The 23,188-nt window shown below is 42.8% G+C and overlaps 1 protein-coding gene across 1 annotated transcript in view; it reads right to left on the bottom strand.

Moving 5' to 3' along the window:
• Positions 1-1,320: 1,320 nt before the first annotated feature.
• Positions 1,321-23,188, bottom strand: part of MCCC2 (methylcrotonyl-CoA carboxylase subunit 2) — a 64,654-nt gene continuing 42,786 nt past the window's right edge. Inside the window, exons 15-17 of the mRNA XM_066602923.1 lie at positions 22,264-22,378; positions 6,589-6,674; positions 1,321-1,536 (exon numbers count right to left, since the gene is read on the bottom strand). Of these exons, the coding sequence (XP_066459020.1) occupies positions 1,419-1,536; positions 6,589-6,674; positions 22,264-22,378 (319 nt within the window). The 3' untranslated portion in view covers positions 1,321-1,418. The remainder of the gene's footprint in view (positions 1,537-6,588; positions 6,675-22,263; positions 22,379-23,188) is intronic.

A 23,188-nucleotide genomic window follows, 5' to 3' on the forward strand; every position in this document is an offset into this window, starting at 1 on the left:
GTAAGCATCAACAGGTCAGGGAGGAAAAGTGAACCCCTGTATTAATGACTTCTCCAAGACCCAATTAGCAGAAGGTGTTTCAGTTAAGGAGAGGATATTGGAAAATTCAGGATTGCTGCTACTCTTCCTAGGAGAGATTGTCCTGTTAATATCCCTACAAGAAAGAAGTGCAAAAGTACTCAAGGGGAACAGCAAAAGACTTATAAAAGACTCTATAAACTGAACAAACCTCTGTTCATGTGCCCACTATTCGAACACCACTAATCAAGAATGGTTTGCATGGAAGAATACCACAAAGGAAGCCACTGCTGTCCAAAAAAGAAAAAAAACATTGCAGCCCATGTCATATTTGCCCGAGACAACTTGGATGTTCCACAATGCTTCTGAGAAAATATTCTACGGACAGATGAGACAAAAGCGTAACTTTATAGTACAAATGCACAATGCTAGGTTGGGAAAAAAAGAACACTGCACACCAACACCAAAACCTCATTCTGTGAGGCATGGTGGAGGGAGGATCAGAGTTTCAGCCAGCTTTACTGCCTCAGGACCAGGACGCCTTGTGATTATTGAGGGAGCAATGAATTCTAAGGAGTATCAAAACATGTTACAGGAGAATGTAAGGGCATCGGGCCATGACCTCAGGCTGAAGAAACGTTGGGTGATGTAACAAGAAAATGACCCAAAGCACAAATATAACACATTCATAGAATGCTAAAAACAGATGTGTTTTGGAATGGCTAATTCAGGGTCCCAACCTGTGACACGACCGAAAAAGAGCTGTGAACGCCAGGCATCCCATAAATACATAACTGAAACATTTGCAGAATGCTCATCAATTTTGTGCAAATCCCCTTTGCAGCTACAGGAAATATTTGGTGGAAGGGATAGCTCTTAAAGGGGATCTACAGGTTAAATTCAAGGGTTCACTTCCTTTTTCTCCCTCCACTGTGGATGGTTAATCAATGTGCTCAATAAAAGACATGAACAGTCCTAGAACTACCCCGTGGTCTATGTAGGACTATAACATTCCTTCGTAAGTCTATGGAGAATGTAGAGCTAAACAGAAGAATGACCCATGTTTGGTTTTGTTTAACTGTCCAAGTTTATATTTTAAAGTAAAAGGGTTCGCTTACTTTTTATTACACTTGTTCCTACACTTGTTCCATGTATTGACTGTTCCTTATCAGGAAGATGCTTCAGATGTCCCAGCCATTGAAGTAAACCCATGTAACAGCCCTTTAATTCTAGTGCCCCAAAAGTACAAGTGGTTGATGCTACTAGCATGAACCGCTGCCATAACACAAAACGAACAGTGGGTGTTGTAGAAAAAAAATGTATTTTACAGGAAGAGAATAGATTAGAAAGATCACATTGGTAAAGTGTTTGTAGTGAACACAAGGATTCTCGAGAGTCAATCACATTCTGAAAACTCCAAACTGAGTCTTCTGTGTTGGTGCATTGAGCGCTGCACTGAGACTCAGTCCCAGGACCAGTCTGGTGTCAGCAGGATCGATAATCCCGTCATCCCACAACCTGTAGATGTAACACAGTGAAAGGAAAAGTTACACAATCATCAAGACTACAGGGAAAATGGGACCAACACATTATTTTCACACAACTGCTAACACTGCGGTGGAAAAGAAGGTGAAGAAAATATTTCACATTGCAAAAAAATGTAAATAAATCAACGCATTTAGCGCCGTAATTCACCTGTAACTTTTCCACCCCCCACCCCCCTTCCCCCCAGATAACTGTATTTATTGCAAAATGCTACTTCTCTTGCTCTCCAACCAAGTAAGAAGAACCTTCCCTGTAGTTGCCACTAAGGGCCTATTGAATTTATTGGCAGCAGTATAAATCCATATGCATTTAGCTCCCCCTAGTGCTGTCTGAAAGCAGCTATAATTGAATCATGTATTGTGAGAAGAGTTGGGAATTTGGAGTTCTATGGTGCAGGTTTATCAATGGTTTACATGCCTTGAAAAATAGGGTGTTCATGCCAAATGATATACATTTGGAAGCTCCTGAAATGCTTTTTCTGACACGTATAGTGTTGGCAAAAATGGGTGCAGTGTCAGTGTGGTACTAAGCACAACTCATTCAGGAAAGATTATAGTCCAGATCCATCCTGCTGCTGTTTTTAGCGCATGCAAGATTCATCATTGACAAGACATGCAAGCCATTTGAGAGATACTGCACCTCGCTCACAAAGTACATCATTAATGGAGATCATCCCATGTCTGAAAATGGGATTGCCAACCGTCTAAGTAATATATCACAACTCTCAAAACTGGTTTCCCTCCCCCTTTTTTCTTATATTTGCTACTTATGGCAGAAATGCCAACTTAAAGGGGTTGTCCCGCGGCAGCAAGTGGGTCTATACACTTCTGTATGGCCATATTAATGCACTTTGTAATGTACATTGTGCATTAATTATGAGCCATACAGAAGTTATAAAAAGTTTTTCACTTAACTGTTCCGTTGCTGGTGTCTTCGTTTCCATGGAGCCCGCCTAATTTTCGCCGTCTAAAATGGTCGAATGGCCAAATTAGACGCGCTTGCGCAGTCCGGGTCTTCTGCTTTCTTCAATGGGGCTCCGTGTAGCTCCGCCCCGTCACGTGCCGATTCCAGCCAATCAGGAGGCTGGAATCGGCAATGGACCGCACAGAAGAGCTGCGGTTCACGGAGGAAGAGGATCCCGGCGGCCATCTTCAGCCGGTAAGTATAGAAGTCACCGGAGCGCGGGGATTCAGGTAAGCGCTGAGCGTTTTTTTTTTTACGTCCCTGCATCGGGGTTGTCTCGCGCCGAACGGGGGGGGGGGGGGGGGGGGTTGAAAAAAAAAAAAACCCGTTTCGGCGCGGGACAACCCCTTTAATATATGTGTGTTTATTCTAAACATAAGTCGAATAAATGGACTTTCAGTCTCGCTACAGCATACAGCTTTTATTTCAAGATAAAATGGGGCTCATTTACTACTTGCTGGCAAAGTGCTTTGTGCAGCTTTTTAGGCCGTGTCCCCACATGGCGATTCTAGAGCATACCTGTCAAGGGTGTTTTTTTTAATAGCGCTGCTGCTTCATGCGATTTTCTCGAGTGAATTAATAGGAGTTTCAAATGTTAAAAATGTATCGCATAGCATGAAAATCGCAAGTCCCTACAATGCGATGCAATAAAGAAGAAGGCTCCATAGGGAGACATGGGCTACAAAAAAAATAGCACAGAAAAATAGAGCATGTCGCAATTTTTTTTCTAGCAACATGGCATCAGTGAAAATATCGCTAATGTGAAGGAATCCATTGGAAAGCATGGGTTTCACAAACATGCGTTTTGTAGCACTGTCTCATCACCGTAAAAACATTTGCACAATTTTGTAGCCCACGTGAAAGCGGCCTTAACTGCACAGCAAAAATAGTGTCTGAAAACTGCATGTATTTTGCCACCAAATCTACAGTTTCACAATGCAGTTTTCAGCCAATTAATTGCTACAGGTAAATCACAAGGTTCTAATGCGCTTCACCTGTAGAGGCAAACTGGCTGAAACCTGCATTGCAAAGCCGCTGCGATTTGCAGTAAAACACTTGTGGTTTTCACCAATTATCATGGACGCTGTGAGGACACAGGCTGAGGCTACTGTACAATGTACTCTGTGCACTCCTTCAGTCTGTCAGAGGCCCTTTTTAATTTAAACTGTACCTGCACTTTCACCTTTGAAGTGCTTCTGCTCCATCGGCCTTTTTCGTCTCCTTCCGGGCCCGTATAGCGCTCTCATGGGGACGGCTTTCAGTTATGTCCTAGAATCGCTATGTGGGGACACAGCCTCAAAAGCTGCACAAAGCACTTTGCCAGTATTAGTAAACGAGCCGTAAAAGGCAGATGGAGCCGGAGCGCTCCCAAGGTGAAAGTGCAGCTACTCCTTAAGCAGAATGAAGTTTCCCAGCTATCCCAAATACCAGCTGCAGTCAAGAGAGAAGCGAGGCCCGTGTTTGTATAGAGATCCAGGTTATTGATGTTGTATTGTCATGGCAGGTGGGCACAAACAATATGATCAAAATGTGCAAAAATAACCTTACATGTAAAGTATAATAAATATATCTAATCTTAAAATATAAAGTTTCCATCTGCTTACTTAACCCCTTAAAGACTGCACCTTTTTTTCATATGATTTTTTGAAAGTGGGGAGGAAAAAACAAAAATGTAAAAGTTTTATTTATCGATGTAGCTGTCCATTTTCGATGGTACTACCATGTTTCTCCAAAAACAAGACGCTGTCTTATGTAAATTTTTGCTTTAAAAGAGGCACAGTATCTTATTTTAGGGGGGCGTCTTATAATACATACCTAGCAGCCGGCGTTTGGGTCCCTTGTGCTGGTCTCCATCGCTGCTGCGGGCTTCAGTGTACTCTGGCATACCAACAGTAGTTCTTCCTTGTAGCAGGGCTTGATGCGGGGCTACTGCTCCGATTTGGCGACACATCAGTCAATGAGAGCCAGTGCTCGATTAACTTATCTCAGCCATTCATTGAATGACATCATTGAATGGCTGTGATTGGTTAATCGACTGACTGCTCCTATTGCCTGATGTGGCACTCAATTAACCAATCAGAGCAGTTGTTTGCTGAAAGCGGTGTAATCAGGCCCGCTACCAGGAAGAACTGCTGTCGGCATGCCGGAGGACACGAAAGCCTGCAGAAGCACCACAACCCAGCATGAGGGACGCGAACGCTGGATGCTAGGAGAGAGTATATGTATGAGTGTGTAAAAGAAAAAAAAAAATTATAAAAATTATATAAAATTTATACACACACACTTTTTTCTTTACATTTAGTGTAGCTAGGACTTGTTTTCGGGGGAGGTCTTATATTTCAAGCTCAGGGTAGGGCTTATTATCAGGGAACCCCTGTATTTAATGTAGCATATACTGTACTGCATAACTTAAAAATTTCTAAGTAGAGTTACATGGAAAGAACAATTTCACCATCTTTGGGCAGGACTTGTTTTGCAATGTATATACTGCAGTAAAAATAACATGATAACTTTGCTCTGTGGGCCAGCATGATTACAACTAGACCACATTTTTATTATTTATTTTTTTCTCTTGCTGTACTACTTTTAAAAAACAAAATATCTCCTGAAAAACGTTTTCTGCTGCTATCTTCTGATCATGTTTTTTTTCTGCCAACATACAGTAGCTATGCGAGGGATTGCTTTTTGCAGGATGTTCCATACATTATATTGGTATTATTTTGAAGTACATACGACTTTTTGATAGCGTTTATTCAATTTTATCATGGAGATGGGTTGATAAAATAAAAGCCAAATTTTGGGAGTTGTGTATTTTGTTTTTGCTCCAACAATGTTCACTGTGGGAAACAAATAATGCTTTACTTTGACATATTGGACTTTTACGTAAGCAGTGATACCAAAAATGTTTTTTTACTGATTAGGAATTTATTATCATAAATATGAGAAAAGGTTTTTCGTTTGCTTGTTTTTTTAACTTTTACTTCCAGCCTTAGGCTGCCTGCAGACGGGCGGGTGGGATCCGGCAGCGAAAATTCTCGCCGCGGGACCCGACCTGAGCGCCTGCAAGGACCAGCGCGTACTCACCCGCGCCCCGCAGCTCTGCCTCTTTCATGTACCGGCTGCCGGCGCATGCGCAGACCGGAGCCGGCGGCGGGCGAGTGATGTTTCTGCGAGCCCCGCACAGAAATTGGACATGCCGCGGTTTGTTTGCCGCCCGAGATTTCGTGCGGCCGTCTGCATAGGATTGCGCTTGTTAACGCAACCCTATGTAGGCTTTCAGCGGCGGAAATTCCGCGGGAAATCCCGCCGCGGAATTTCCGCCCGTGTGCAGGCGCCTTTAGTCTTGGTGTGCTAACATAATACTTAATAACGTTGTTGCAAAAAATAGTGTTATAATATTATTCCATGACGATGCAGCTCTCATTTGAATGTATAGCGATACCAGTAACTAAGTAAGCTATAAAGCTATACATAGCGGAGCTGCCTAGTCCATTGTCAGATCTACTATTAATAAGAATTCAATCAGTTGATGAAGAACTTGTAGAGACGAACTGTAACATCTGTGGAAACCTAGGCAGATAAGTATTTCACACTATAAAACCATGCACAGTACACAAGGTGTATGGCGGACAGCATCTAGCATTGTGTTTCCTGTCAAAATAGTATCATGTAATAAGTCATCTCAAACTGGACCAGGAACTTTCTGGTAATTTATTACGCCCCCCCCCCCCCCCCCCCCCCCCGAAGTGATAATTTGTAAATTAAAAGGGTTCTGGACTTCAATACTGATGATCTACCCTATAAATAGGTAATCAATACCAAATCAATGGGGGTCCATAGTTGAATTTCTGTGTTGGCCAATTAACGCAAAGATCTTCCCCTTGAAAGCATTTTTTTTTTATTGGCCAGAAAGGCTGCCTATAAATGTGTACATCACCCAGGTAGATATCTGCCATCATAATGCCATCCATTTACAAAGCAGTAATCAGCTGACTTCCGATATTGCTGGGATAATTAGTGGGTGATGTATCTTCTACATCTTGCCTCTACATATCATCTCACCTGGCACTGGAGTAGTAAGGATTGCCTTCCTCCTCAAATCGCTTGATTATTGGAGCTTTAAGTGCCGCTTCCTCCTCTTCTGAAAACTGAGATCATAACAAAAAGCAATGAAAAAAACTGAAATTTGTGTCAAACACAGTAGCATCACACAAAATGAAAAAAAAGAAGTTAATGCGGTCCCGTCAGTACGCCGGATGTCTTTGTTTATACACTCCACAAAAACGAACAACTCTGGAGCATCTGTGTTGTGCTGCTCCTCGGTTAGTCCTTTTTATATAACATTCTACAGCGGTGTACACAGATTGTCACCGCTTACATGGGGCTCTGTCCACTTGGGGACTCACAATCAATATTCGCCTATAAGTATGTTTTTGGAGTGCGGTTGGAATCCCACACAAACACAGAGAGAACAAACTCCATACTCCGTTTTGAAACTTCATGAATAAATTGGGTCCAAGACTATCAGCATGATTAGAAACGCCAGACTAGGACATGTCACACAAGTCCTAAGATACAATGCCGCACAACTGTGCTTTTTAAATGGTCACCAATTTTTAAACAATTTGTGCTTCTATTAGAGCCAATTTAATAACTAGCAAAACTGCAATCAACTCTGAAATGTAATGTACTAGGAAAAAAAGCACCAATTCAACTCTTAGGCCTCATGTCCACTGGGGAATTAAGAATTAAAATCTGGAGCGTTTTTCCTGCACGCGGATCCGCGCCCCATAGGGATGCATTAGACACCCGCAGGTAGTTAAATACCTGCGGATGTCATTTTTCCCTGCAGGCGCGGGTCCCGCGTGCAGGAAAAAATTCAGACATGCTCCATTTTAGTGCGGGGCTCCCGTCCGGATCCGCGGGAGACCGGCGCCTGAGTTAAACTCACCTGCTCCGGACGGTACGGGTCTTCCCTTCTTTGCGGCCTGATCTTCCTTCTTCGCGTCCGGATCTTCTTTCTTCAGCCCGTCGAGCACATCCGCCGGGCCGAAGAAAGAAGATCCGGCCGCGAAGAAGGGAAGACCTGCACCGTCCACAGCAGGTGAGTTTATTCTTATTTTCAGCGCTCATGTCCGCGGGGCAGAAGGGACCCACTACGGATTCTCCATGGAGAATCCGTAACGGGCCTGATTTTCCCCGTGGACATGAGGCCTTAGCAAGAAAAAATTCAATGACAAATCAGAAAATTCCATGACTTTCATCAAATTCCAGGTTTTCCATGACACACGAACGCTGTGTCTAAGGCCTTTGGTCCACTTGTATGCATGGAGGGAAAAAAAAAACAAAAAAGAAAAAACACATCCGCATGCTTTTTACTTGCCGTGCGAATGCTAATGCATTCCTATGGGTGGCAAGAGGTGCAGATATAATTAAAATCCGCACGTGGACCTTGGGCCTGAGTCTATATATTTGTCCAAAGTGGAGTTGCGGCCAGGAAGGGGTGTCCAATTAGACTTCTTCTTGGCCCCTAGTTTCTTATGTGTTTGAGTGTTTGAAAGTCCTGTGTCCTCTTCGTCATGGAAGAACTCTTTCAGTCTTGGTCTCCTGAAATATTCCTTTATGTCACTGCAGAGTTTGGCTTAGTCAAGCGCTTTAGTCACAGAATGAAAGCAACGGTCAGTTACTCATACTGAACAAATCCCATTACACTGCCCTAGTAGATTCCAGAAACTGAGCCAAAAGGGAATCTTTCTGGATCTACAAACTTGTCACTCTTTCCCAATGGGCCAAATGAGACGACTGAACAGGTTTTTAATTATATATATTTAGATTATATTTTTCTTGCTACATTTATAGCTTTTTAAAAATTTTATATTTTTGTCATTTTAGCAAATTTATTGCAATATAAATATTTTTTTCTTCAACATTCACATCACCATTTCTTCATCACATTTTTATCATCACTCACATAATATTTTATTACTTCAGTATCATTCAGTCGATTACAAATATTTGTTATTGTTTTCATCTATCTTCACCTCCAGCACATTATATCGATATACTTCTGGTTTATGCTCTTTTAGATCTCATACTTCCCCATTACTTTATTAAGGTCTCATATTTGTAGAATTCATTTTGATCTTAATATTTGTTCTGTCATTTCTTTTTATTGCTCACACTTATTAATGAAACCGATGATCGCAATACTTTTGTATCTATATATTTTACGTCATTTCATTATTCTGTATATATTTGTTTTTATGCCCGGGGACTTTTAGTGCCCCATAGAAAGCGTCACTACTCTTATACATTGTTTATTGTTTCTTATTTAAACTACTTACTGACGACTATTTCTAGGTATGGTTTTGCTTATCATGGCTTTACTATGGCTACTTTCATTCACAAAACTTGTGTTGTATACTGAAAGTGGGACATGTGATGTCACACATTCCTTTTTAAACTGTTCATATGTAGTTTGTAATGGAGGCCAGATGAAGGCATTTGTCCAATGCCGAAATGCATTGCCCAGCCGGAAAAAAAAAATACTCATTGATCCATCTGTCACAGAGCACCACGTTTCTTCCTTTTCCCTTTCCTTCCTGCAATTGCTGACGGGGATCCCAGTATCACCTGTACAGAGCGGGCCGCTGCTGAAAAAGGGCTTCAGTGAGTTCTGCCTCTAACACGATGATGTCAGGTAAGAGTTCCTACTCCTACTTGATGTCCAATATTTAACCCCTTAGTGACGAAGCCTGTTTGCGCCTTAGTGACGGAGCCAAATTTTGGAAATCTGACATGCGTCGTTCAATGTAGCTTAACTCCGTAAAGGTATCCAAGTGATTCTGACACTGTTTTTTCGCCACATGTTGTACTTCACTTTGGTTGTAAAAAGAGACCGATATAATTTGTGTATATTTATTAAAATCACCAAAATTGGGGAAATTTTGGAAAAATTTTCATTTTTTCACATTTTCAACTGTAATATCGCAAATATGTCCAAACATACTGTACAAATTGTTGATAAGATATATATTTCCATCTGTTTACTTTATTCTGAATGCACATTTGAAAAACTTGTGTTTTTTTAACCATTTAGATGACGTACAAATTTAACATTACTTTTCAGCATTTTGAGGAACACTTTGTTTTCCTGCACCAAGCCAAGTTTGCAAAGGCTCATAGGTGTCAGAATAATAGATACCCCCCCAAATGACCCCATTTTAAAAACTACACCCCTTAATGTATCCACTGAGGGAGGTCATGAGTATTTTGACCCCACCAGTTTTTTTCAGGAATTAATTACATTTAGAGGAGAAAAAATATAATTTCATATTTTTGCAAATATGTCATTTTAAAGGAGGATTTACACCCCAAAATGGATACCCCCATTTCTCCCGTGTTCATAAACATACCCATTGTGGCCCTAATCTTATATCTGAGTGCACAACGGGGCCTAAAATGAAAGGAGTAGTCGGTGTCTTTCAGAACATAAATTTAGCTTGAAGGCGTTTTAGGCCCCATAGCACTTTTGTAGAGCTCTTGAGCGGCCAAAACCAAAGAGAACCCCCACAAGTGACCCCATTTTAAAAACTAGACCCCTTAACGAATTTATCTAGGGCTGTACTGACCATTTTGACCCCACAGTTTTTGAATGAATTCAAGCAAAGCAAAGGGAAAAAAATGTGATTTTCGTTTTTTTGGCAATTCAATCATTTTAAAAACTGCTTTTTTGGTACAGCACACACATGAATGAAGCCTTGCACCCCAAAATGGATACTCCTGTTTCTCCTGTGTTCAGAGACATACCCATTGTGGCCCTAATCTTTTGTCTGGATGCACAACGGGGCCCAAAATGTAAGGAGTAGTCGGTGGCTTTCAGAACTGAAATTTAGCATGAAGGTGATTTAGGCCCCATTGCCCACTTATAGAGCCCTTGAGCGGCCAAAATGACAGAGAACCCCCACAAATGATCCCATTTTGAAAACTAGACCCCTTAACGAATTTATCTAGGGGTGTACTGTGTATTTTTACCCTACAAATTTTGAATAAATCTAAGCAAAGCAGTAGGAAAAAATTAAAAATTTTTCATTTTTTTGGCAGTTGTATCAATTTAAAAACTTTTCTTTGTACAGCACACATAGGAATGAAGACGTTCACCCCCAAATGGATCCCCCCGTTTGTCCCGTGTTCAAAAACATTCCCGTTGTGGCCCTAATCTACTTATAGGACACATGGTTAGGCCTATAATGGAGGGAACACCCGTTGGATTTCTGGGCACAACTGAATAAATTCCAGGCCCCATTGCCCATTTGTACGGAATAAAAATTGACACCTTAAAAAAATCCTCCCCCCCCTCCACGCCCTTTTCGTCTTTCCCCAAATCTTAGATAAAAGTAATAATGTGAACTGTGTAGTATTTCCGAAGACAGGGGTAATTACGGAGGCTGGTTGGGATGGGTACATGGGGCAATAAAACCGTGTATCCCCCCTCCTCTCATGCTTTTTGGGGGTATTTCGTGAGCTCAGTGGCGGGTATGGGGTGTAAAAAGTGGCGCTCTGTGAGTCTCCGTAAGCTTGCGGAGGTGCGGCGGTCTCGCACAGAAGGCGTTCAACAAGGTGCTCCTGGAACTGCAGGAAGGCGAACGTTCCCGGGGCTTCTTGTAAATTACGTATTACAGGTAGCGGTCTGAATAACGCCGGGCTCACGCAGCCATAGGCGGAATCCGCTTGCGGAGGCCCGCAGCGGATCCCATCTGTGAGCCCGGCTGTGACCCTGCGTACGGCCACGTAATGTACTGTGCACAACTGCCTACTCACACAGGCGGTCATTCGCAGTACTTTTTTTTTTTTCGTTTGTATTTCCCGCACCGTCGCTTAGCGATGACCCGGGTACCCGCAGCCCGTACACAAGGTAGTTGCATATGGGCTGCGGGTATATCCGCGACCACGGAGCACAATAGGCTCTATGCTGCGGATATCCACGGTAAAATAGAACCTGCTGCGTTCTCTTTTCTGCGAGTGGATTACAGAATTCCGACCCACTAATGTGAGCGGAATTGTGTAATCCAATGCGATTGATCTGCGTATTACCACGGATCAGACGCATGCCGAATCCGTAATTCCTATCCGGTCATGTGAGACCGACCTAAGGTGGATCGCTACCTTTTTTTCACGTGACCGGGGACCGCTCAGCGAGGCCACCCGTCACTGCTCCAGGCTCTCGGCGACCGTTGGTCGCTGGGAGCAAGGAGATTTTAAGTTTTCTGGGCTCCCCGACTCCTGCACATGTGTCCGGTGTTTTGCCGGCGGTCGCATGCACAGAATCTGGGAAAGTTCACGGATGAGGATCGCGTCGGGGTGCAAATACGGAGGCCTCCGTTAAAAAGTTTCATCTCCTCTCACCGATCGCATCGGTGAGGGGAGATGAACCTTCACCTTTTTTTACTTTTACGTGATCGCCATTATCCATTGGATAACAGCAAACACGTGACCAGGAACCGCTCACCGCGGATCTCCGTGAAATCTCCAGACTCTCGGCTAAGTTTTGTAGCCAGGAGCAGGGAGATTTTAAATTACGCTGGCAATCCACAGCTTTTCGCTACCTGCGGGCACCGACAGCATGGAGCGGTCACATCCTCAGGCAAGTGGGCATTAATCCAAAGAGGACGCATAAAACTACGTCCTCTAGGATTAAAGCCCACTTACTGAGGACGTAGAATCCCGATGGGGCCGTTGTTAAGGGGTTAAGGCATCTACACATTGGAGCGCTGATTCTAGATTTCCTTTAAGTGAAGGGCTTTCATAAATCGCCCAAAAAGAACCACCAATGTGATGCCATGCAGAAGATGAGCCCAGGGCAAACTATAACAATTCTACTAGGACTCTAAACATGCAGAAAATCACATCACTGTCATAGGTGTGATATCATTGCAGGTTTTAATGAGCAAGGCAACAACTGGGAATTTAAGGTATAGATAAAATCGAAAAATGGAATTGTAATGTTCTCATTCATGCTCGAAAAAAAATAAAATTCTACATCACAGAAAGTAATAATTACTTCCAATATAGCCACATGAGTGCGAGACAAAGACATCAGAATACTTCTCTCATGAGACAGAGGTACGTTTAAAATGGAAACATCTATAAAATGGCCATGAAGGGATTCATCTCGTAGAGGGCTAGAAGAGCAGCTACTGTACAGCTCCCAGTACCTGAGCCTGGGCTGCTGTATTCAGTGCCTGACATCCATCAGACTAGGGCATTTGGGAGAAGCACTGTTGAAAGCACCCAGATCTTATGCAATGTTGCGGGGGAACACTTTTTTTTTTAAGTCATAAAAGTCTTAAACAATGTACAACTATTTTCTTCTGTGCTTGTTAGAGTGTACAGCAAAATATGCAATTCAGATAGGGATACAAAAAGCATAAAAGAATAGAACAACCAAGTTTCTCATGTGAGATGCAGATCAGCAGCAGAACGGCACATACTGAAGTTTATGTCAACAGCAATATGTAATGAGTGCACTAAAACAAAGAAAAAAAAGTATTAACCCCTTGAGTGGCACGCCCGGAAATTTTCCGGGACGAGCTCCACTGCTCATAGTGACATAGCCCGGAAGATTTCCGGGCTATGTATCACTATGGGAGCTGCAGAGCACAATGCCACAAGCTGTGACAGTGTGCTCTGCCTGCACAGACCCACAGAGAACAAAGCAAGGGCTTTGAAAAACCAGCAGAAGATATTGCCGATATGTCGGCAACCTCCTGCTTTGTTTACAGGTTGCCATAGAGACCATCGGCTTGTCAGAAGCAAGCCGATGGTCTCTGTGGCAGGGAGAGCTGGTTGTTAGCTGTCAGAGGACAGCTAGGTACCTGCTCTTACAGCAGAGATCAGAGAAAACCTCCGATCTCTGCTGTGTTAACCCTTTACATGCTGCAGTCTATGTGACTGCAGCATGTAAAGGGCTGTCACCGCAGCATGTAAAGGGCTGTCACCGCAGCATGTAAAGGGCTGTCACCATTGGACCCCTGGAATGTGATCAGGGGTCCTGATGAGTCCCTGTGGAAGTCCCCTAAAGGGACAAAAAAAAATAAATTTTTTTTAAAAAATAATAAAAACACTTGTCTCCCTTTACTTTGTAAAAAATCAAAAATACAATCACACATGTGATATCCATGCATCGTAATGACCCAGAGAAGGAAGTTAATACATTATTTAACCCCTTAATGACATGGCCCCTTTTTTTCTTTTTTCCCCATTTCTTTTTTTCCTCCCCCCTTTTAAAAAAAAATCACAACTTGTCCCGCAAAAAACAAGCCCTCATATGGCCATGTCAATGGAAAAATGAAAAAGTTATGGCTCTTGAGACGCAACTGCAAAATTAGTTGAAATTCAATGATTAGACCATTTTAAAAAACCTGCCCTGGTGGGCACGACAGGGTGGTAGGAAACCTGCCACTCAAGGGGTTAAAGTAACATACATAGTATGGCCGTTTTATTAGAGACACCAACCCTTTTATGATTTGAGCCTCACTGTATAGAAATGAGACACTCATGTGCTGTCTGAGGTTTCTTGCATGTGAAATTCTCAGACAGCACATGACCACGACTGCGTGGATACAGCCGATTTACTTATGGCTCCTACTGAATTCCCTGCACTCCATACATGCTAATGCACTTTATACCTACCCAGATACTGGCTGGTGACAGCTTTATGGACACTATCCCTCTCGTGTCATAGATACTTCCTCAGAGTAAGGCCTCATTGCCCACGGCTGGGTAGGATTCCAACTGAAATCTCGCAGCGGAATCAGACCCAGTGCCGGCCAGAGACCCCTATACTTATCTGTCCAGATCCGTGGCGAGTGTCTTGGCCAGCGCACATGGGCAGTGCAGGACAACGTGTTGTCATCGCGCTGGTGATGATATGGATCCGTGGCGACTCGCCGCGTGACAGGCGGCTTCCATTGACTGTTTTGGAAGCTGTCCATGCGATTTTCTGCACAGAATAGAATATGCTGCAATTCTTCCCTGCAAGCGGAAAATTGCAGTTGATTTCCACTCGTGGGCAGAGAAGATTCTTTTAACATGGCATGTCTATGGATGGACATTGCTGCAGAATTTGCAGCGGGTGTCTGGCCGAAAATTCTGCAGCGATAATCCATCTGTGGGCACTGGGCCTAGGTTTTTGCAAGCAGAACCCTCCCTCCTGTTCAATTTGTTTTCCTAGTTTTATTTTATATGTTACATATTACTTTGTCCGTTTCCTCTGATTTTTGAAGTGCTGCTGAATATGTAGGCGCTATATAAATATTATATTACTGATTGCGAAGAGCTGTTATAAAACCAAACACCTTAGCATTCAGTCAGACTGTAAAACGTGCCATCATTGGGGAAGCCAGGTTTTCTACTTAGCTGTATTGTGGGAAATGTAGTGCACCAAGTAATGAAGCAAAGAGCGATAACAATATGCAAGAATACAAAGCACCAAAATAAAGTTCTAAATCTGTAATGTAACACTACAATCATTTCCACAAACTAAATTAATTTTGAGGGCCCCACAGAATGTGAATAACGAAGGAAATGGAATAGAAAGTAATAGAAAATGGAATTAAAGGAGGTATAGCTTATAAATAGCATATGACTCAAACTAATGTTACAGTGACCTCAGATTACTATATTTTCAAATGACAATATCTTTTCTTGTAACTTGAAACCACATTCAACATACAATGCTGGACGGTGCCGGTCTGCAGAACGCAGAATTACCTCTAACATCCAGCCAATCAGGAATAGTTCACTGCTAATACACCTGCAACCGAGCACACACTGGCGGCAAGAAGAGTCATTCACTGAATGTACTATATGTCCTATATTGCCCTTGACCTGTACTACATGTACCACACGGCTATCTACCTGTACTACATGCATAGTACCGCTTTCTACATGTAAGAAGAGGAGTTTCTCTTTGGAACCAGGTGTGTAGGGTACGGACCCCAAAGAACCTCAACATAGAAAGTCATTTACAGCTTCCAGCAGCTCTTAATGTAAGAAATTGCTTTAGCTGTAATATTTATGATCCTACCTTTCTTAGAGGGGGCACTAACTTTGCTCATCTAGTAGCTTGTATTAGTCTCATGCTTCCTGTAATTCACTTGCATTAAAAATGTTGTTGCTTTACCACTCGCGTTTGAAGTGGCTGCCATTAGGGGGTTTCCATTTCAGCTTCTCTGCAATCCACTCTCTGTCGTTAGGTACAGAGCTTCTGTAGTAACAAGGACACAGGGTTGTTTCCACAGCAACAGGGGGAGGGGCCATCAGCATGGGCTGACAGATCTGCAGACACTGTGATAATGATCTCCCCAGTCCCTGCCCTTCCTGCTGTTAAAACCCGTGTGTGTAAACATTACATACACATTATAGTGGGTTTATTAATCATCTGGCCAGAAGGTCTCTGAATATCTGCTGAATCATTATGAGAAAGCAGAGGGATTGGCATTCAGCTACTGCATCCCTGCTGATTGGACGAGTGGCAGTGCCATGCTGCATGGAAAGGGCAAGAAAGTCAAGACAGGAAACTACTAGCTACACACCAATGAAAATGGATTGCAAAAAGCAGAACAGAAATGGGGAGAACTACCTGAAAATCAGAACTTTACAGATATGGTACAGGGCGCAAACAGCAGCAAATTAGTGAGTAAGGAGAACCTGGTGTATTTTTGAAAACATGTTGAAAACTCAGGTACTCTAAGGGATTTTTCCTTCTATTCTTGTTTTAGTTAACATTTTGTGGTTTCAGAATCAATTACTAGATTTCCATTAAAATTTTTTATAGTTAATAGTATCCCAGGACTAATTCAATGGAAAATTGAATTGCAGGAGTGCAGTAAAGTAGCTATAAACGAAGTCACGGGGTTCCGACAGAGCATATGAAGAACGGGTGGCGCTTTACGCAGACAATACCCTCTTATTCTTGCAAGACCCAGAATCCTCCTTGACTGCAGTACTCTCAATTTTTGATATATTTGGAACATATTCTGGGTTGAAGGTCACACGAGATAAAACTGGGCTGCTTGTGGTCGATGCCCATGCAACCTCTTTGGCCCTCCTTGCTGAGGTGGACTGACAGAGTTACCTACCTTGGGATAGTGGTGCGAAAGTCTGCTGACCATTTCTATGCAGATAACCTTGCCCCATTGTTGGAGTGGGCAGGAGTTATGGCAACCTGATGGGCTTCACTCCCACCGACACTAGTAGGTCACATAAACTTAATCAAAATGAAGCTATTACCCAAATTTCTATATATATTCCAGAATGCACCTATTTTGATCCCTAAAAAGTTGTTTATGGATCTCCGAAAAATATTCCTCCGTATACTGTGGCGAGGATCCACCCCGAGAATTAAACTAGAAACTCTGCCTGTGGAGGGAGGGGGACTAGCCCTCCCCCGCTTTCGCTACTACTACCTGGCTAGCCAGCTGGTATGCGTGGGGTGCTGGCTGTCTTCTACTGATTATAACCCAGTGGTGGGGCTTGAGCGCAGACTAGTAAGTCTTGAACAAAGTATTAGAGGATTGCTAAGAGGCCCTACTTCACGCATAACTACCCTTCCTATACCTATGTGGGCGACCCTTAAGGTTTGGAGTATAGCCCTCCACTTGATACAGGACGAGGCAGCAAAATGGTCCCCTCATACTCCCTTGTGGAGAAATCCTAATCTCCCGCACTTGCCAGAAATGCCAGACATTATCTTCTAGAGATGTCATGCGATAACTACCCTCTCGGATGTGGTTGAGAATGGTGTTCTTAGTACTTTCTTACAACTATTGATGTGATTCGGCATTTCAAATAACTCCCTTTTTATATATTTTCAACTACGTCTGCACTCGGAGCCCAATTTGGAGGTCTGAACACACCCCTCGGACTGACCCAACTAGAGAAGCTGGCACAGATGGCCAACATTCTGAAGCCGTTCTCCTGTTTTTATAGACAACTGACATGGGGTCTTGCCTCGCTGAGGGACGGGGCTCTTGAAAAGTGAAGCTTGGACATACCAGACCTAAACTCGGACGACCGGGATGGCCCTTTGACAAGCTCAGGGCCGCCCTTGATCAGTGCAAGAGACAGGTTGATCCAAGTCAAGTTCCTACATAGAATCTACTATACTCCCACCTGGGCCTAATTCCCAATACAGACTGCCCAAGATGCTTGATGAGTGCGGACACAATCATACACATGGTTTGGGAATGCCATGTTTTGCAGACCTTTTGGAGAGATGTCCTTAAGTGTATGGAAGCACACCTAGGGGCCCCATATACAGTTAGGGCCAGAAATATTTGGACAGTAGCACAATTTTCGCGAGTTGGGCTCTGCATGCCACCGCATTGGATTTGAAATGAAGCCTCTACAACAGAATTCAAGTGCAGATTGTAACGTTTAATTTAAAGGGTTGAACAAAAATATCTGATAGAAAATGTAGGAATTGTACACATTTCTTTACAAACACTCCACATTTTAGGAGCTCAAAAGTAATTGGACAAATAAACATAACCCAAACAAAATATTTTTTTTTCAATATTTTGTTGCGAATCCTTTGGAGGCAATCACTGCCTTAAGTCTGGAACCCATGGACATCACCAAATGCTGGGTTTCCTCCTTCTTAATGCTTTGCCAGGCCTTTACAGCCGCAGCCTTCAGGTCTTGCTTGTTTGTGGGTCTTTCCGTCTGAAGTCTGGATTTGAGCAAGTGAAATGCATGCTCAATTGGGTTAAGATCTGGTGATTGACTTGGCCATTGCAGAATGTTCCACTTTTTTGCACTCATGAACTCCTGGGTAGCTTTGGCTGTATGCTTGGGGTCATTGTCCATCTGTACTGTGAAGCGCCGTCCGATCAACTTTGCAGCATTTGGCTGAATCTGGGCTGAAAGTATATCCCGGTACACTTCAGAATTCATCCGGCTACTCTTGTCTGCTGTTATGTCATCAATAAACACAAGTGACCCAGTGCCATTGAAAGCCATGCATGCCCATGCCATCACGTTGCCTCCACCATGTTTTACAGAGGATGTGGTGTGCCTTGGATCATGTGCCGTTCCCTTTCTTCTCCAAACTTTTTTCTTCCCATCATTCTGGTACAGGTTGATCTTTGTCTCATCTGTCCATAGAATACTTTTCCAGAACTGGGCTGGCTTCTTGAGGTGTTTTTCAGCAAATTTAACTCTGGCCTGTCTATTTTTGGAATTGATGAATGGTTTGCATCTAGATGTGAACCCTTTGTATTTACTTTCATGGAGTCTTCTCTTTACTGTTGACTTAGAGACAGATACACCTACTTCCCTGAGAGTGTTCTGGACTTCAGTTGATGTTGTGAACGGGTTCTTCTTCACCAAAGAAAGTATGCGGCGATCATCCACCACCGTTGTCTTCCGTGGACGCCCAGGCCTTTTTGAGTTCCCAAGCTCACCAGTGAATTCCTTTTTTCTCAGAATGTACCCGACTGTTGATTTTGCTACTCCAAGCATGTCTGCTATCTCTCTGATGGATTTTTTCTTTTTTTTCAGCCTCAGGATGTTCTGCTTCACCTCAATTGAGAGTTCCTTTGACCGCATGTTGTCTGGTCACAGCAACAGCTTCCAAATCCAAAACCACACACCTGGAATCAACCCCAGACCTTTTAACTACTTAATTGATTACAGGTTAACGAGGGAGACGCCTTCTGAGTTAATTGCAGCCCTTAGAGTCCATTGTCCAATTACTTTTGGTCCCTTGAAAAAGAGGAGGCTATGCATTACAGAGTTATGATTCCTAAACCCTTTCTCCGATTTGGATGTGGAAACTCTCATATTGCAGCTGGGAGTGTGCACTTTCAGCCCATATTATATATATATATAATTGTATTTCTGAACATGTTTTTGTAAACAGCTAAAATAACAAAACTTGTGTCACTGTCCAAATATTTCTGGCCCTAACTGTATCCTGCATCCTAAAATTTGTCTCTTTGGCCTTGTGGAGGACATTCCGGTTGACACAGTAACACACACTTTATATAAATTGCTGCTGTTCTTTTATGCTAAAAAAAGTTATATTGCTTAACTGGAAACATCCCAAAAAACCTACTAGGGCTGCTTAGCAGCATGAAGTGAATGCGGTCATCCCTCTATATAAGTTAATATATATGGCCCGAGGCTGACCTGCCAAATTTAGTAAGATATGGGGCCGGTGGGTTGACTGCTCTAATACTGTATCAGGCATATCTCATTAGCTTCTTGGCCAAAGGGAAATTTGAGTGTTTTTCCTTTTCTACTCCTCACTATGCGCAGGGATATTATATGCTTGCTGTGATGACGGTCGTGTCGTGGGTGAAACCTTTGTTTTTATGTTTTAGTTACTATTTCCCAGGTTGGGAATCTTGGGTTCTGTTTTGGGGGGGAAATAAATAAAAGGGTATATGTATATGTAATTGCAAAAGACGGAAAGAGTACAAGAGTTCTGATCTACAAAATACTGCCGATATCTCTTCCTATGTATGTTTGAATTATACTGTATGAGAATGCCCAATAAACGTTCCTTTAAGAGAAAAAAAAATGTAGCTATTAGCAGTACACTCAGTTTTCATAAAGCTTCACCAAAAAAAAAAAAAAAAAGAATAATTATGAAACTTCAAAATCTAGTCAACCAAACCTCCATCTCTATTATTAGATGATCTGAGCATTAACTGAAGCACCTTAACCATTATCAGTGCAGAAGGATGCTCTACTCAGCCCTCAGAGTCCCAACAATTAAGTAGTGGTGGGCAGATGGTAAAAGGAAAATGCAAATTAGTTTTGATTAGCAAATAAACATTTTTGCCAAAATGTATCATGGATCCCTCACAAAAACAAACAAAAAAAAAGATAATTTTATTAATTAATCACACTGCCAGTACAAGTAACACAAACAGACCCCACTTCAAGAGACTGGACGCATATGTCTAGTATAACAATAATACAATGTGTTATGTGATACTTTAAAGGACAAAATAAAGGAAGAACTAATTTCCCTCGTCTGCATGCTCTGAAAATGGCACTAAGGGGACTTCATACTACAATTATTGCGCACCACATGCGGATACTTGGCACAGATTAACTACTTGTACTCTGCAGAACCGCAGAAACCCAACAAAACAAGTCATCTCTAGGAGCAAATATCTTTAGCTATGGTGTTCTGCTGCCGTCTTGACTGTTTACTATTGATAGACTTCCAAAACTCAGTAGCCTAGTGGGTTATGGGATTCTATTGCCATCTTTAAGGGGATTCTCTGGAACTTTGGAGGTTTTTTTTTCTGTTTATTACCTATCCTCAGGATAGGTCGTGAATAGATGATCGTTGGGGGGGATGTTGCTCTAGGACCATGTCAATCAGCCGATTCCCAGTGCTGCTGTCAGCATGGACAGTGCAGGAAGCAGACTGCACTGTCGGTAGTGCAGCGGCCTGAGTTGGTATTGTAGGCATCGCTCCCATTGAATTCAGTGGAAGCTGTGCCTGGAGTAGCAAACTGGGGCACTGCAACGTTATCAGTACTAACGCTTCTAGCGTTAACCACATTAGCAGTGGCACTGGAAATCAGCTGATCGGCAGGACTCGCAAGCAGTGACCCTCTGCCGATTATTCATTTATCTACAACTAGTCAACCCCTGTGGAAAGATAAATTATTGATGGCCGATCCCAAAGAATAGGCTATCAATAACAGATCTGCGAGGATCTGCTGTCTGGGACTCTCAGAAATCCACTATTCTCTGTGGTGGTGTACTTGTGCACAGAGCCGGTTTCTGCAGGAAGCAGACAGCTCCATTCTCATGCAGTGGCCAGGCTTGGTATTGCAGGAAATGTGAATGGCTTGTAATACAAAACTTGGCCATTACAGTGGGAACAGAGCTGCCTACATCCTGCAGAAAATTAGCTCACTGTACAAGAACACTGGACTGGCGAACAGCTGATCAGTGGGGTCCTGGGTGGCAGACCCTTGCTGATCTCCCATTTATGACCTATTCAGTGGGTGGGCACTCAACAGTTTACAACCCCTTTATGCACCACTTCTTTCAAAAAATACTTAATTTACTCCTTAAAATTTTAGTCATACGGCAGACGCAAGGTAAAAAGTAGCATCAAGCCAGCGGTCAGCTTTACATTTCTGCATCCTAATAAAGACAATGTTCAACATAATCACACTAAAATTCAAACACTTAGGCCGAGCTTTATTAAGACAGGCATTTTAGGAGTATTACTATAAAGTGTGCTGGAGTAAGATGCAAAAAGTTAATTAAGAGCTACCTAGCCCTCCTCAGCATCAAGTATATCTAGTGTAGCCTTACAAAACTGAGCAGAGATAGCGTTCAGCTGTAATGCTGGCTATAAATCATTTTATTACTTCCCAGAAACAGATAAAACCACAGAAAGGGCAAATTCAGTGGCCATTATTAGTTTAAAAGGGAGAAGCGCTTTACAAATTAATAGACATCTTTCTGAACAGCAGTTGTAGAATTTGGGAGATTGCAGAAAGGTGGACAACAATGGAGAAGTAGCAGCTGGAATTCTGCAGCTGGATATAGACAGAAGCATCTACAGTAATATGTGGAAGAGGGCAGTGTGCATTCACAGCAATTTTAAATAAAGCTTTAAAAAGTTATTTCAATAATAGTTTAACATAATAATATTATTTCAATAATAGTTTAACATAAAAATAGTGAGCTTCTTACCGATTTCCCCTCCCTTGCTTTCTGGTCTTTAGCAATTGTGGCTAATACTGTAGCAGCCTGCTCTCCACCCATCACCGATATCCGAGCATTAGGCCACATATAAAGGAATCTGGGGCTGAGATAAGAAGATATAAAAGGTAAATGTGAGTTGGTCAGCTTGATCCTTCAAAACCAATCAGCCAATATGAAGCACCGTTTTGCCACAAGCGACTGCTTTCATGTTCAGAAGGACCATAATAAAAGAAATTGATCCATTAACATAAGTTTGCTGACAGTTTCTAGGTAGCACCAGAATGCAGACCTGTTGACCCTAGGAATGACATGTCATCATGCAAGTGTGCACGTAGAAATGTGTTTGGGGGCTCAAATAGTGGTCATGAGGGAATGGCAAAGAAACCGAAATGTGGTACGACCAACTACTACATGTCAGGAGGAAGTTACTTCTTTTTCATCAGTGTTAGGACTCATGTCCACGGGCGGGAGCCCACAGTGTAGTCCAATCCTTCATACTTGTGCGGGCAGGCGGCATCCGCACAGCAGATCTGTCTTCTGCCGGGACATCTGTACTGCAGATTGTCCACACCGCTTTAAATCTCCTGTTTTTCTACGTGTTTCGTGGCCCATCCACAGTGTCAGCTGCAGGCAGGCCACGGATCGGACAGCTTTCACTGACTTCAATGGAAGCCGTCCGTGCGGGAACCACACATAAATGGAGCAAAGGGTTTGCAAAAGAAATCCGCATGCTTTAATTAATTAGCGAACGCCCATGCTTCCCTGCGGGCATGGATTCCGCAAATCAAACGCGCCCGTGGACATTGGGCCTTAGGCCCGATGCACACTAGCAGTAATGAGAGTTGTGCCTAAACAACCTACTCACAATTTACAGTGAACAGCACACATACATGGACCATGAAATTGACAAAAA

This window comes from Eleutherodactylus coqui, chromosome 5, assembly GCF_035609145.1.
Source record: "Eleutherodactylus coqui strain aEleCoq1 chromosome 5, aEleCoq1.hap1, whole genome shotgun sequence".
Lineage (NCBI taxonomy): Eukaryota > Metazoa > Chordata > Amphibia > Anura > Eleutherodactylidae > Eleutherodactylus > Eleutherodactylus coqui.